At 33.7% G+C, this 16247-nt stretch overlaps 1 protein-coding gene across 1 annotated transcript; it reads right to left on the minus strand.

Annotated features, from left to right (window-relative positions):
• On the minus strand, positions 5392-7152 carry LOC109227336 (xyloglucan galactosyltransferase XLT2-like). Its single transcript, XM_019392458.1, has one exon. The coding sequence runs from the start codon at positions 7036-7038 to the stop codon at positions 5626-5628; it is 1413 nt and encodes a 470-aa protein (XP_019248003.1). The 5' UTR covers positions 7039-7152; the 3' UTR covers positions 5392-5625.

A 16247-nucleotide genomic window follows, 5' to 3' on the forward strand; every position in this document is an offset into this window, starting at 1 on the left:
GAAGACTAGATCTTAGAAAAAGAAGAAAGATAAAATGCAACAAATGAGGAGACTGAGGAGAGCAAATACATGCCTGCTCTACCCTTCCCCCAGAAGCAAAGAAGAGAAAAGCTAGACAAACAATTCGGGCGCTTTCTAGAAATGCTCCAGTGGGTGCATGTGAATATACCTTTCACATAGATGCTTTCACAGATGCCTGCTTATGCTAAATTCTTTAAGAAGATGTTGTCCAAAAAGGAGAAAGTGGAAGAGACATCGGTTGTCAAGCTCACAGAGCACTGTAGTGCCATCCTGCAAAATAAGCTCCCTCAAAAGTGTGTAGATCCAGGGAGTTTTACTATACCTTGCTCTTTAGGAAGTACTAAATTTAAAAAATCTTTGTGTGATTCAGGTGCTTCTATTAATCTTATGCCTTTGTCTATTTTCAGGAAATTGGAGGGAGAGATTGGAGAAATCAGGTCGATACCGGTGTCCTTGCAGTTGGCGGATCAGACCACAATCATACCCGAATGAATAATGGAAAATGTGCTAGTTCGGGTGAACAAATTTGTGTTCCTTGTGGACTTTATTGTGGTGAACATGGAGGAGAATAGGGAGGTCCATCTGATTTAAGGAAGGCCCTTCTTGGCTACGAGCAAAACAATTCTGGATATTCACAAAAGGCAGCTCATGCTCAGAGTGGGGGAAGAAAGGTTGATCTTCAAGATGGAAGGAGAAAGGGGGGCCCAAAAGGAGCAACTTGGAGAGAGTCAAATGGTTAAGTGTGGGGTGTACCCAAAGAAGGCTGAAAAGAAACTCTCAGCATGGATGTGTGCATTAGGTCGGGCATGCAAGGGAGATTCCGACTTCGATTCAGACCCCGACTAGATGAATCGGGGAAGTTTTCTTTACCTCTTGCTTTTTTATTTGTGTGTCATAGGGACATGCCATAATTTAAAATGTGGGGTGGAGGATGTAAATATGTATATGTGTGTTAGTTTTCGTTTCTTTTGATTGATTATTTTTTTGACTTTTCCCAACGATGGGTTTCCTCGATTGTCTTCGTGAGGGATCAAAGTCGGAAAAAAAATATTTTGTTTTTCTTAGGTAGTATAACAATTCCCCCTTGGTTTTTCTTTATGCCGCAATTTTTTTCCAAGGGTTTTGCTTGAACCGGCGTAGTTAGTTTTATTATTAGGAATAGGGAAGTCTTGTGCTATGATGTTAAATAGAGATAACTTTTCTTGATGTTGTTGTGCCTTGAGAGTAGTGAGTGCCTTAGTTGTGACGCCTAGGCGTTGTTTTTGACTCTTAAATAATTGCCTTAAATTGGTTGATTATGACTTTGATAAACAACTTTGACTAAAGAGTCGGGATAGATCCGTTCCTAAGTGAGTTATGTGCCAATGTATGAGTGAGGTTTTGTCAATATTCTTTGCATATCAGTTGATGTCTAGAACTTGCCCCGTGTGTTTGCAAAGCGAAAAAGTAGTCTTGTTTAGTGTAGGCAGTGATATAGCCATTTTTTTATTATGTGCCAATGATATGCTTTTACCCACCTAATTAATGGATATCTTAGTTAGCCCCGTTGAGCCTGTATTCTTATTTCTCTGGAAACCACACTACAAGCTTGACCCCTTTGTTTGAATTGCCTATTTGTTTGAACCTTTTACCTCTCGTGAGAATTTGAATTTGTATGAGCTTGTAAAAGCTAAGTGGAGGTATGGTCGGATTTTTGAATGGAACTATTGAAAAAGGATAAAGGTGCATTGCTCGAAAAATTATGAGAGCCACATGCAAGGAATTGGAAGAAGAAAAAAAGAGAAAGAAAAATCAATTAGAACTAAAAAGCGGAAAAAAGGGAGAGAGAGTTGCGTATGTATTAGAAAAGAAAAAAATTAATTCCTTGCACGTGGTAGTTCTTATCTTGTTTGTGCTTAAAATAGTTGAAGCCTGGTGCTATTATGTGTGAAGGTTCGGGTTTGGTTCAACACAAGTATGGGGTTTAAGTTGTTTATATATATGTATTAAAGTTCTCAGGGAGGTGTAGTCACTATATCCAAATATATCCTACCCGCCAACCAAAATAAAGTCCTACGTGATCCTTGACTGAATGAGCTCAATTAGTAGAGTATTACACTACGGGCAAGCCTATGGTACATTCTCTTTGGCGCATGACTTTTATTTATGAGAGCGAGTTAATTCTTTCTATCTTGAGTTCCTATTTGTTCTTGAATTTTATTGTGTGTGGAACTACTCTCTATCTTTGGTGTGATGGCACATGATTTGCGAAGAAAAAGTAATGTCTTTAGCCTCTGTATTAGAGTAAGTGAGTGGGTTTTTGAAAAATACGTGGTGCTTTTGAGTAGAGTCTTGAGGCTAGGATGTTATGATAGGGTGCTTAATCTGCTTTAAATATTCTTGGCATGATGCGTTGCGGAAGTTGTCTGATAAGAAGGGCGTCTCTATGTGAAGTGCAGTTTGATTGCTCGAGGACGAGCAATGGTTTAAGTGTGGGGTGTTGATGGTAGGCTAGAATCCCGTATTTTAATCATAGTTTACACTCTAATCACTGTATTATACTTGTGGTTCAGCTTAAATAATAGTAATTTGCGCTTATTACGCATTTTATGCCTTGCAGGAAATAATTCCGAGCTATTAAGATAATTTGGAGCTAATTTGAACAAGTTGGAGCTTTGAAGTCTGAGTAAAAGCCCAAAACATTAAGTCGGGATCATGTTCGGGATTCAAGGACTAAGTCTGGATATCAAAAAGTGAGAAAACAAATTACTCTGAGAAAATTATACTACCGCGCCGCGCCATGCGTAGCGGGCGCGGGGCTTAGTGCAAAATTACTACAGAGTGAAAAAAATAAGTCTCTGAACTTTCCCACTAATGCAGCGCATGGTGCGCCGCCCGGTGCGCCGCAGTAGTGTATTTTCTCGCCCAACTTTTTCCACTTCGGCTTGGAAAGGATAGTTTCGTCCAGGCCCATTTCTATATGGTATAAATACATTAAAAATACGAATTTTAGAGGACTTTTGACCTTAGAAGCTTTGGGAGAGCATTTGGAGGCTACAGAACACAGGTTTCATCATCTTTCCATTAATTCAATACGGGAGTTTGGATTGTAACGTTAGATTGGTGTTTTCTTATTTTTTAATTATATTTGTGATGACTTTCTCCATGATTTATGGAGTTGTTTCCCTTAGGGTTTGACGAATATGGTGTTTTGATTGATATTTGTGGATTTTAATTATAGTTCCTTGCTTGAATTCGTTTATGGAGCTTTGAATTGTTGCAACTTTATTCACCGGTTTACTTAATCGAAAGAGGAATAATTTTGTGATTATCTTTGCATTATTTTGTTTGGTTTAATTCATTGCTTCTCTTAAGTAATCGAAAGAGCTTGTTGAATTGTTGATTATCAAGTTAGGAGAATATTCGAGAGAGGTTTTCCTGAAGACTAATCCATTAACGCATGCTTGCATATTTCCACTGTGCTTATATTAGTTCACGTCGTAGAGTTAAGATTTAATCGAGAGAGGAGTCTTGACTACATGTTTGAACTAATCATCGAGTGAATTCGTGAGAATCATTAGAATATTAGAATGAATTAAACTAGAGTAGGATCCCAAATAGCTATCTTGCACCTATCGTGTCAAAACCTTTATTTCTTACATTGATAAGAACCCAACTTCGCTAATCTCTAGTTTGTCGTAGTCAATCGTCAAATGCTTTACTTTAGTAGTTAATCGTAGTTTATAATCATTCCAAATCAAGTTTTGATCCTCTTGAATAGCAGTTAAATCGGAATTACTTGAATATTGTTTAAATCCAATCCCTGTGGAGACGATAATCATAACCATACTATCTTTGGCTAACGAATATTAATTTCATGTTATGTTTGTGCTCGTCACAGTACCAATGGGAGCTGGCCACTTTAGACCAATTTCATGATGCAATATACTATATAAGCTAATTTCTAAGATGATTTGTGTAAGGCTAAGAGAGGCTATTGGTAGCATTGTGGCTGAAAACCAAGCTGTTTTTGTCAAAAGGAGATCTCTAGTGCATAATGTGCTGATTTGTCATGATATCTTGAGACATTATAGTAGAAAGACTACTCCGAGATGTATGCTGAAAATAGACTTAAAGAAGGCCTATGATATGATTAGCTGGGAATTTACCGAAGAAGCATTAAAAGGCTATGGTTTTCCAAGAATATTCATAACAATGGTCGTGAAGTGTGTCACATCCATTAAATTTTCAATCAAGGTGAATTGGGAAGGGCATAGATATTTTGAATGAAGAAGAGGTCTGAGACAAGGTGATTCAATGTCACCCCTACTTTTTGTGTTGGTCACGGAATATCTGCCTAGAACCTTGAAGAAGATAGGGGACCTGCATGCCTTCAATATCATCCCATGTGCAAGCATACTAAATTGACTCACCTAGTATTTGTTGATGACTTAATGCTATTTTACAAGGGAGATAAATCTGTTTCTAGACTAATGGAGGCTCTCACTCATTTCAGTGATGTCACGCTTAATGGCAAACATGGAGAAGTCAAGTATCTTTATGGCAGGAATGGATGATGACATCAAGAACCAATTAGTGCAATTAACAGGATTCTCAGTAGGCACGCTGCTAATAAGATATCTGGCTTTGCCTCTTTCCTCTAAGAAGTGGAGCAAACTATATATTGCTACCAGTTAGTGGACCAGATCACAAGTAGATTACAAGTGCTTATGCAAAGACACTATCTTATGCAGGGAGGCTTCAAATAATAAATGCAGTACTATTTTCAGAATACAACTTTTGGGGTGTTGTCTTTATTCTGCCTAAAAAAAGAAGTGGACAAAACATGTAGGGAGTATCTCTGGGAAGCATGGAAGGGAAGAAGAAAGTTACACTAGTGTCATGGGAAGGACTATGCAGACTAAAGAAGAATGGAGGACTGAATGTCAAAAGCTGCAAACTATGGAACATTGCTTCTGTAGGAAAGTTAATATGTCAACTAGCATTTAAAGCAGACTCATTGTGGATTAAGCGGATCTATGGAATGTATATGAGAGGCACCCAGGATATCTTGACTCATGTACCTCTTGTGGATACTAGTTGGTATTGGAGGAAACTTAATTCCCTCGACGATGTGATGACTAGTTGATATACTGGTGATGCCTACTGTCCGACCTCAAATGGATCCTACTCTGTAAGCAAGAGCTATATTGCATTACTGGAGGATATGGACAAGCTTAAAGAAGCTAATTTGATATGGAACTCAATAATGCTACTTAGACATAGGTTCATTGTGTGGTTGGCCAATCAAGGCAAGTTGCTAATAAAGGAGAGAATGGCTAGACTCAATATTCCAGTAGAAGATGAGACATGTTGTATATGTGCTAATAGTAAGAGGGAAACACATCTGCATTTATTCCATGAGTGTAGTTGGACACTAGAAGTGCAAGAAGTCTTGATACCAACTCGGTCCATGTACGCCCCTAATAATTGTATAAAACTTTTTCTTCAGCATATATATGAAAAAGGTACAGTAATTACCACCTTCGAAATTTAACTACAACTATCAATCAATAAAAATATGTTAACAAACGAAAATTAAAATTACAGAAAAAGAAACTCTTCTTACGACTCAAAATATGCTTGATTCTGGGAAAGAAGTTGATTTCTGCCAATTTCCAACCTCTTCAATACTCTGTTAATACTGATATCAAATGCATCTTTAACGTTCCCTAAATCTTCACCTGATCTTGCATAAACAAACTTAGGAAGAAGATTAATCAAAGTCTCTCTCATTTCTTTTACTTTATCTTTATGAATACTTTCCAATACCTTTAAAATTAAACTCCCATTTGTAGCTCTCACATCTCTATTATCAATAAACACTGTATAAGTCTCCGGCATCCATGGCAAATGCCATTCATATTGACCTTTAAATGTTCCTTTCCAGAAATAAACCGGGATTGAACCGGCCAACATACAGTCAAACATTGACCGTCTAGTCAACCCATCTCCTCTTGGCTGTAAACAGAAATCTGAACCAAGAAACGTTTCCATTATCGCCGGAGCTCCGTCGGAACAGATGCCGGTGGCGCAATCAACCGCCCAACAATCTTCCTCGCTTTTACAGTAATCCATTAATACCCCTCGAAAATCATTCTTGATTTTTTCACGTTTAGCACCAACGAAAGAAAACAACTTCGTACGTTTGTAGCTACGGATGTAATTCTGCCATTGTAATATGTCGGATTCTGATCTTGGATGAAACGCTGTAGGATAAGGAACACTTTCTTCTAAATTATCGTTCTGATGTTTCTCAACTGATAGACGAAACACGTGCCTCATTAGTGGCATGTGAAGTAATTTCGAACCCCAATCTGCATCATTATCAGTTAATCTACGAAAATCCCAAGTTAATCTACTAAGCATAATAAAATGGTCAACTCCTTTATTTCTAGTGAAAGTTGGTTGCTCTTTTAACCAATCAAGAAGCATTTCACTTTTCCGATCTCGATCTTTAGCTGAATAATTGAATAAGAATCTACCAATATCAAGCCCAGCATAAAACGGAATGTAAAAACCTTTAGCTTTTTCTGGATCTAAAGTCCTACACTTATGGCTCAACATTCTGTTATGAAAAATAACCTCAGCAGAATACATGTCAGTCCAGTACCAAGCTGGAGTGAGATTTCTTGGTACAATATGTTCGAGCCCAGTAGCTTTGGTTCCAAACCCACCATTGGAAACTGCACCGCAGCCGCGGTCTGACTCGTGACATTGGTCTATGAGCTCTTTGTTGAAAGCTGGTGGAAGATCGTAGACGTAAACATAACCGGATTGGCAGTCGCCGGGGTTGAGAGCCACCGCGTGTTGAGTGTTTGACGGCTGAGATGAGCGGAGGAGGAAGAAGAGGATGATAATCTGGAGAAATATGGTAATGATAAGCCATAGGCAGTGGTTTAAAGGGACTTGAGATTTAACTGAGCGCATATTGTATTTGAGCTCAATTGCTTTGGTTAATTTTCTTTGAAAAACCATTTTCAGTAGCAGGGCATCTCTGGGAAAGAAACATGGAGCTTTGAATTAAGTGGAGTAGCTTTTTTTCTTTAGTTGGTCTTTTAGAAGGACGAGTACCATTGGCTAAATCTCCACCATACAATGGTGGTCTTTCTTTTTAAAAAAAATAAAAAAGAAAAGAAGAGTACCACATATACGGTACAACCTCTTTATAATAATCTTATTTGTTTTGATATTTTTTGGTTATTATATCAAAATTGTGTTATAAAAATATATATTATTACATAATATAAAAATTCGTTCCAAAGAAAATTTGACCATTATAATAAAGTATTGTTATAAAAAATTATTGTAATAGAGAAATTTGACGGTAACTAGCTAGGTTTATTATTACATTATTAAATTGAACGAGAAAAAATGCTCAATATTTCTCCTTTTGTGTCTGTCGGAGTGATGTTGTCTTTTGTGAGGATTAGCTGTCGGTCGTTCTATGTGTGGTCATAAACTTACGCATAGTATAATGGGGAGTATATGTTTTCATATAAGGAATAATAAATAAAAAGTAAATATAATAATCTATACTATATTAAAAGCACGAAGGCCCTTAGCGAAGTGTCGTTCGCCTTTTTTACCCTTTAAAAATAGATTTTACATTGGACAAAATTATCATTTAATTATTTTTCTAAAATTTAGAAGTTTGAGATCAACTAAAATTATGGCTATTAAAACTTTCTTTATTTGAATTTTGTAGGAAATCTTAATATTTAGGAGTCTAAAATTGATTTATATTTTTTTCTTATATAAATCATTCCTTATTTGAAATATGTAATACAAACTATAGTTAAAACTTTTCAATCAACTAAACTTTTACATATTAAAAAGGGGCGCATAATTACAAATTTTTGAATAGGTAGGAACTAGGAAGTCCATAATGTAATGTACGTCAATTACAAATCCTTCAATATATTGTGTTATTATGGTTAGAATAATAACATAATATACGTTGGGATCGAAGAATATTTTGTTCACATTCTTGGTTAATTTTGGATTCTCTTCTTTTAAATTTTTTTTTTTTTACCTTCGTAGCATATGGAATTATAAATATAACATTTTCGTATTATACTGAAGTCATTTGATTGGTAATTTATAAAATATCTTAAAACAAAGCTCCACAATTAGAATAACAAAGAAAATATTCAAGAATATAAATGGAAAAAAGAGTGAACTAAAAGTTAAATAACACTAACGGTTCAACAAGCACAACGATCAAAAAATGAAATAGTTATTGATTTATTACTATTTAAAAATAACTTTTTATTAAAATTAAAATTTTTATTTGATAAAAAGTAAATACAATTAATATTCAAATTTGGGATGAGGTAATGTTAAGAATTTGATATTAGATAAAAACATTGTTTCGTCTATGTAGTGAGCTAATAATTAATTTTTTGAATAATTATTTTTAGCTCTCTTACGTGTAAAAATGAAGATCACTTGTAAAAAAGATATAAACTAAAAATAAAATTGTAAAGGACTATAAAACTAATTGACCACTTTATACCTTCATAGGAAGATGAATCTAAATTTGTAAAATTAGGATAGCTTATGGGTTTTGTCATTTATTTTAGATTATATCAAAGTGAAAAAATTATTAGTTAAAAATTCATAATTATTTATCTACGTCTACATTTCTATTTTATAATTTAAGCATAATATTTAATATAATATCAATGTGATCTATTAAGAAAAAAATTATTGTGACAAAATACACGCGCAACGCGCGTACACTAAAACTAGTATTATTTAAAAGGACAGTTCAGTGCACAAAATATTCCGCATTCACATAGAATCTCATAAGGGGCCGCACCTCAAGATCAGGGGCTGATTCAGTGCATTAGTTACGGATTCCCGTGAACTCAGTAACTTTTATCTTGATCCGGTATTTGTATTAAAAAATTCAGTAAATATATAAGAATATTTAACTTGGAACTCGGTCTATTAATCCAGTCATTATTGTATATTAACTTAAGATTTCTTTAAGAACCCGTAAACATAAATTTCTGAATCTGCCTCTGCTCAAGATGTGTGATTTAATTTATAGGCAGTTTAACTTAATGCAAGCATTAATGTATGCTTCCACGGCTCGAACTCATAACATATATTCCCTCCGTTTTAACTAATGTGAACCTATTTGACTGGACGCGGAGTTTAAGAAAAAATAAAGACTTTTTGAATTTGTGATCTTAAACAAGTCAAAAATGGGTCCAGAGTATATGTGTGGTTGTAAAAGCTTCTCATTAAGAATAAAATTTGATTTAGAAAAGGCTCATTCTTTTTTGAACGAACCAAATAGGAAATAGGTTCATGTAAATTGAACTGAGGGAGTAACTCGCACAAAAATAATTTCACGGTTTCTCCAAAACTCCCTTCAAAAGTAAAACATTGCTAGTGCATCGGGTCACGGACCTAGTGTCAGCAAGTGGCAGTGGGGCATCTATCAATTGTATTATTTAACTTAATTATAAGTATACACTGACAATATAAATTAATTATACTATTAGTCTACGTTAAGCTACAATACCATTAGAGTCCACTTGTTTGTGAGTATTTTTCAAGTAAACTGATTTTATAGAATTATTTTATACTAGCCGTGTGTAAAAATATAAGTTTAATATAAAAATTTATAATAACGGGTCAAATATTAGCTGGCGGTAAGCAGATCGATGAGTCGACAATTTATTGTGGATGGCTAAAGGTGTAGTAGTAATAATTTACTGGTTAATGGGGCCAACCTTTTTTGAGTGATAAAGCTAGTGCACTGTGCAAGTTGGAAAAAGACACGTATGGCTGTATTAAATTATTCGGTAGGTATGGTTGGTACTTAATTATTTAGCTATAGACATCTAGATTGTACAATAACTGGATTTAACATTATATTAATTAGTAGCATTTGGACTATATGTTTGAATGGCAGATAGGCAAACAGCTCATAGCTGTTTTTTTTTAGACCATTATGACAAGCAACTGTATATATCCTTTGCCTTTTGGTTTTGGGTTCGCACATGGGTGCGCTAAAATTCAAACTTTATAAGTTTAATATGTAAGGGTTCTTAGTATTAATCTTAAATTATTTTTAATTAAATTATGAGATTATAGACTTATAGTTAAGTAAAAAAAATTTATGATAACATATGTTCGTACACGGTTTTCCAATTACATGAGTTTCCCGTTAGTAGTCAGACATAAAAAATTGTGGTAGAAAATAGGTGTGACCATTCATGTACCGACATGATTCCACATTTTCACAACCACTATGCCAACTTCTTGCCTCCTTAACCCAAAAAAAAAAAAAAAAAAAAAAAAAAAAAAGATGAGAAACGCATTGCTTTTTAATCGTTCTCAATTATATATATTATATATATATATATATATATATATATATATATATATATATATATTTGTTAGCGAAAGTTATTAATTTCGGTCTAACAGTCAATTTTATATTTTGCCCAAAAGAAAAACAAACAAAATTAAAGGAATACCGATCGGTATATTTGAATGCAAAGGCGGTGTATCGTTAACTTTAAATTAAATTCCTTAAGAGTTGTTTAGAACACCGACACTCGAGACAGATTAAATAATTGTTTCATTTTATTGGCTAATCAATGTCTCACATGCATCTCGATTTGACGCCTTGTCTGTTTTCACAAATATCTTGATCCATAGATTCCGGCGGTAATTTAGTCCCCAAATCAAATCAATAGAGTATTACAATTTGTAAAAAAAAATACAAAGAAAAAAATCAAATGAATCCAAACCATAAATTCTAAGCAGCCAGGTGGCTTTTATCCAAGATACCATTGAGATCTGGTAAAAATGGCGTGGGGTAGCCACTATTTAAGGTGGTATTTATTTTTTATCCACCAATTTTAATATTGAGCAAAAATAGCCACTACTCTATTAAAATTAATATGAAAAGACATTTTTACCCTTTCCTCTATTGCTTTTCTTCTCAAACCCTCGCTTCTCACTCTGCATCGAATACATTGGCTCTGGTTTCTTGATTAAGAACTAAACAAGCTGGGCGTGGCTCTTGCAGAGGAAGTTAGTTCATTTAATCTATAATTTTTAGCTGAAAAATACAAGAAAAGGAAAAGGAAAACACAAACAAGTGTTTCTCTTTTCTCTGTTTGAGATATTCACAAACAAAAATTAGTGCAAATGGGGTATTTGTTAAAGAGGTTTTTGAAGACATTTGTGGGGTGAATTAATGGTCTTACGCTGTTTTTGAAGTGGAAGATCGTTGCCAGAATACCAATTGAGTTTTCATATTTCAATAAATCAAATTCTCTTCTTTTTTTATGCGGGTCCTGAACTTAGAGTTGGAAGTTCTAAAATTAGGACATTTGGTCCTTAACTTAGAGTTACAAGCATAGAAATTAAGGACAGACAGTCCTTAACTTAGAGTTATAAGTTCAAAAGTTAAGGACACTTGGTCCTGAACTTAGACTAACAAGCTCAAAAGTTAAGGACTATAGGTCCTGAACTTACAGTTACAAGTTCAAAAGTTAAGGACAATAGGTCTGAAGTTTGAGTTCCAAGTTCAAAAGTTAAGGATAATAGGTCCTTAACTTTGAATTCAAGTTCAAAAGTTAAGGACACTTGGTCCTTAACTTTGAGTTACAAGTTAAAAAGTTAAGGACACTTGGTCCTGAACTTCAAGTTTCAAGTTCAAAAGTTAAGGACACTTGGTCCTTAACTTTGAGTTCCAAGTTCAAAAGTTAAGGACACTTGGTCCTGAACTTTAACTTATATAGTTCCCAAAAGTTAATGACACTTAGTCCTTAACTTTGAATTCCAAGTTCAAAAGTTAAGGACACTTGGTCCTGAACTTAGACTTACAAGTCCAAAAGTTAAGGACACTTGGTCCTGAACTTAGACTAACAAGTTCAAAAGTTAAGGACACTTGGTCCTGAACTTATGACTAACAAGTTTCAAAAGTTAAGGACAGGCAGTCCTTAACTTACAGTTACAAGATCAAAAGTTAAGGACAATAGGTCCTTAACTTTGACTTACAAGTTCAAAAGTTAAGGACGCTTGGTCCTGAAGTTTGAGTTTCAAGTTCAAAAGTTAAGGACATGTAGTCCTGAAGTCCTAAACTTAGAGTTACAAGTTCAAAAGTTAAGGACATGTAGTCCTGAAGTCCTGAAGTTAAGTTCAAAAGTTAAGGACATGTAGTCCTGAAGTCCTGAACTTAGAGTTCCAAGTTCAAAAGTTAAGGACATGTAGTCCTGAAGTTAAGTTCAAAAGTTAAGGACATGAGCAGAAGGGTATTTTCGTCCGGGCAGTTAAAGTTTATTAAAGTAGTGGCTAAAGACAAAAGACATTTTAAACAGTGGCTTAAAAGTAAATACATGTGTTATTAGTGGCTAACCGTGCACTTCCCCCTTGAGATCTACTGGACCATTCATTAAGTACTGGACTAGATCGATGCCCGGGAGAATTTAAAAAATAGTCAGATTTACAAGTGGTCATTAAAAAATAGCCACAGTTTCAAAAGTAATCGAAATTTAGCCACTTTTCATGTAAAGATAAATCTGAACGAAAATACTGTTCAAAACCCGGAAAATACGCCAGTATATTATGCTGGAGTTCCAGCATAAGTATACTTGAACTCCAGCATATTATACTGGAGTTCCAGGATAAGTATGCTGGAGCTCCAGCATAATATGATGGAGTTCTAGCATAAGTACACTAGAACTCCAGCATAATATACTGGTACCGGTCCAGTATAATATGCTGGAAGTTCACACAAGTGCTCGAATCTCCAGTATATTATGCTGGAACTTTTCGTGTGTTGGAATTCCAGCATAATATGCTGGAAGTTCATACACAGGTGCACCGAACTCCAGTATATTATATTGGACGGTCTCTGTTGCAGCAAAATAGTGGCTATTTTTCATTAACTTGGTAAACGCTGGCTATTTTTGAATGGCCAGTCCTAAAACTGGCTAGACCGTGCTATTTTAACTATATTATACTGGAGTTCCAAAATAATATACCGGTCCAGCATAATATACTGGAGATTGAAGCACGGGTGCTCCAATCTTTAGTATATTATACTGGAACTTTCCGTGTGTTGGACTTCCAGCATAATATGCTGGAACTTCACACACAGGTGCACCGATCTCCAGTATATTATGCTGGAAGTTCACACACAGGTACACCGATCTCCAGTATATTATGCTGGAACTTTCCGTGTTGCAGCAAAATAGTGACTATTTTTCAGTGACTTTGCAAACGCTGGCTATTTTTGAATGACCAGTCCGAAAACTGGCTAACCCGTGCTATTTTTACGGTTTTACAAAGTATTGGGCCCAGGCTATTATTTTCGTTGGGGTATTATCACTTTTATCCCGCACCAGAAATTATTTATATTTGATAGCCGAAAAATTATATAATTTTTGTATATATATATATATATATATTCCGGCTATTATTTTAAAACGGCTATTTTCGTTTGGACTCAAACATCATTTAACACCATATACCATTAAAATATTTATTTTATTATGTATACCTCTTTTAAAAATTTATTTATCTTGTATACCTACTTTATAAATTTATTTGACCCTGTATACATACTTTATTCCAAAACCAAATGCTAAAATATTATACATATTTGGTTTGAATTTAATATTTTTCATTAGAATAATGTGATATGTTTGGTTTGGATATTATATTTCAAAGTAGAAGATTATAGTTTGCCTAGTTTGAATAGTGTATTTCAAATTTGAATGTTGTGGACTTGTAGTATGTTTAGTTTGGATATTGTACTCTTTATTAGAATATTTTGGTATGTTCGGTTGTATTGTCACTACAACATTATGCGTATATAGCTACGAAATCTTAGCTACAGATTTAAAATTTATAGCTAGTACCTAACAATAGCCACAAATATTCGAGTTCCATGGCTATTTAAAAATTTATAAAATTTCTTAGCAAAAAAAATCAAATTGGCAAAGCTAATTCCTCATTTTTGCTACAATTGCTAACAACTGTGGCAATAATTACATTAATAGCTACAAATTTATTGCTACAATAATTTTTCGTAGCTAATCATAATTTTTTGCCATATGATAAAAGTCACTGTAGCAATTGTAATCTTTTAGCTACAACAAATTATTTGAAGCAAAATATTGTAGCTAAATAAGTGTTAAATGATGTAGCCATGGAGTTATTGCTACAATAAAATTTCGTAGCTAATTGTTTTTACTACGAGTTAAAATTTACTGTAGCTATAGTAACTTTTTAGCTATTACAAGTAATTTAAAACAAATATTGTAGCTAAATAAATATTGTTTGCTTCAACTACTAAAATACTGTGGCAACAGTTGATTTAACAGCTACAATTATTTGTCATGACAAGATAATATAGTCATGAATTTATTTTTGAGATAAAATTTCGCAGATAATCATTATTTTTTGCCATAAGTTAAAATTTACTATATCAATGGTAATCTTTTAGACACATAAAATTATTTAAAACAAAATCGTGTAGCAAAATAAATATTTTTGCTTCAAATTATTTAAAAACTAGTTAGCTTAACAATTACATAGATAGAACAAAATATCTAGTTATTTATCACTAAGATTATTATTCATATGAATTTTTGTATAATTTTGATATATCTAGATACACAAAAAATATCGAATTTAATATGGTTAATATCTACGTATTGGAAAACTAATCATATGATATATTTCATTAAATAAGTGTTAGTTATAAGTTCCATTTATAATTAAAATAATAAAATTATATCTAATTAATGAATAAATAACCATTTAACAATATATATATATATATATATATATATATATATGTTATAATAATGGTATAATATATGTTAATATGTTATAATAATGGTACATTACTATGCCAATAACTTATTAGTTATCATAAATTAAATTATACATTAACTAAAAAAAAAATTAAATTATACAATAAATCTCAAAATTGAGAATTTAATATAACTCGGAAGGGGAGATCTCTCTTGTGACTATTATTTTATATTTTATAACACTTACATAATTTTAATATTATTAGTTTCTATTTTTTTTCAAATAATAAAATTTTTATTTAACTAAGTATAAATATGTATATTCACTAGTTCATTTTTGACTCTAGAACTAGTCCTCATCTTTGTAACTTTCTATGGACACTTCCTCCTATTAGTTGGATTCTATTACAATATATACCTATACTTAGTTTGGGTATGATTATTAGTTTCTATTTAAAAATGTTAAGAGTTTAATATGTGTTGATATAAGAGTGTAAAACAAAACTAACTAGTATATCATAATTAAAAACNCTCTCTTGTGACTATTATTTTATATTTTATAACACTTACATAATTTTAATATTATTAGTTTCTATTTTTTTTTTGGGTCAAACAATACAATCTTTATTTAACCAAGTATGAATATGTACATTCACTAGTTCATTTTTTACTCTAGAACTAGTCCTCATTGTCACGACCCGGATTTCCCTCGTGATGGCGCCTACTCGTGGTAGCTAGGCAAGCCAACTTAATTACCTTTCCATCACTAGCAATTATCTTTAACAGTTTATAACATCAATATAGAACATAAAGTCTAATAAGAACAATAGCGGAAGTCTGTCTTAAAATGATGAATTTAAAACGCGGAATAGTCAAAAACAACCTCTACCCAAGATTTGGTGTCACATTACTCACGAACCACTAAGGATAAACTAAATACAAAGGTCTGAAAGAAATATAACAGCTGTCTATCTCGAAACAAGGAGGCAACAGTCTAAAAGAAAACAATGAGAAGAGACGCCGGGCATGCGGATGCCTGCAAGGCTACCTCAGTCTCGTGAATATGAATCGCCTGCTTCCGAACTACTGCTGCTGCTGTTCCTCAAAACCTGGACCTGTGCAAAAATGCACAGAAGTGTAGCATCAGCACAACCGACCCCATGTGCTGGTAAGTGTCTAGCCTAACCCCGGCGAAGTAGTGACGAGGCTAGACTGGACATCACATAAACCTGTGCAGTTATAGATATACGGCGGAAATCGAATACAAAGCAATTACCAACATGGGAGGGGAAACATGCTATGGGGAGTTACAATAATAACAATAATCCAGAGTAACAACTAAAGCAACTTAGGTTCACAGTGAACAAGGAATCAATACTCAAATGTAAA

The sequence above is a fragment of the Nicotiana attenuata genome, chromosome 6 (genome assembly GCF_001879085.1).
Source record: "Nicotiana attenuata strain UT chromosome 6, NIATTr2, whole genome shotgun sequence".
Taxonomy (NCBI): domain Eukaryota; kingdom Viridiplantae; phylum Streptophyta; class Magnoliopsida; order Solanales; family Solanaceae; genus Nicotiana; species Nicotiana attenuata.

Excerpts from the sequence above, each read along its gene's own strand:
- LOC109227336 (XM_019392458.1), bottom strand. The coding sequence starts at position 7,038 with ATGGTTTTTCAAAGAAAATTAACCAAAGCAATTGAGCTCAAATACAAT.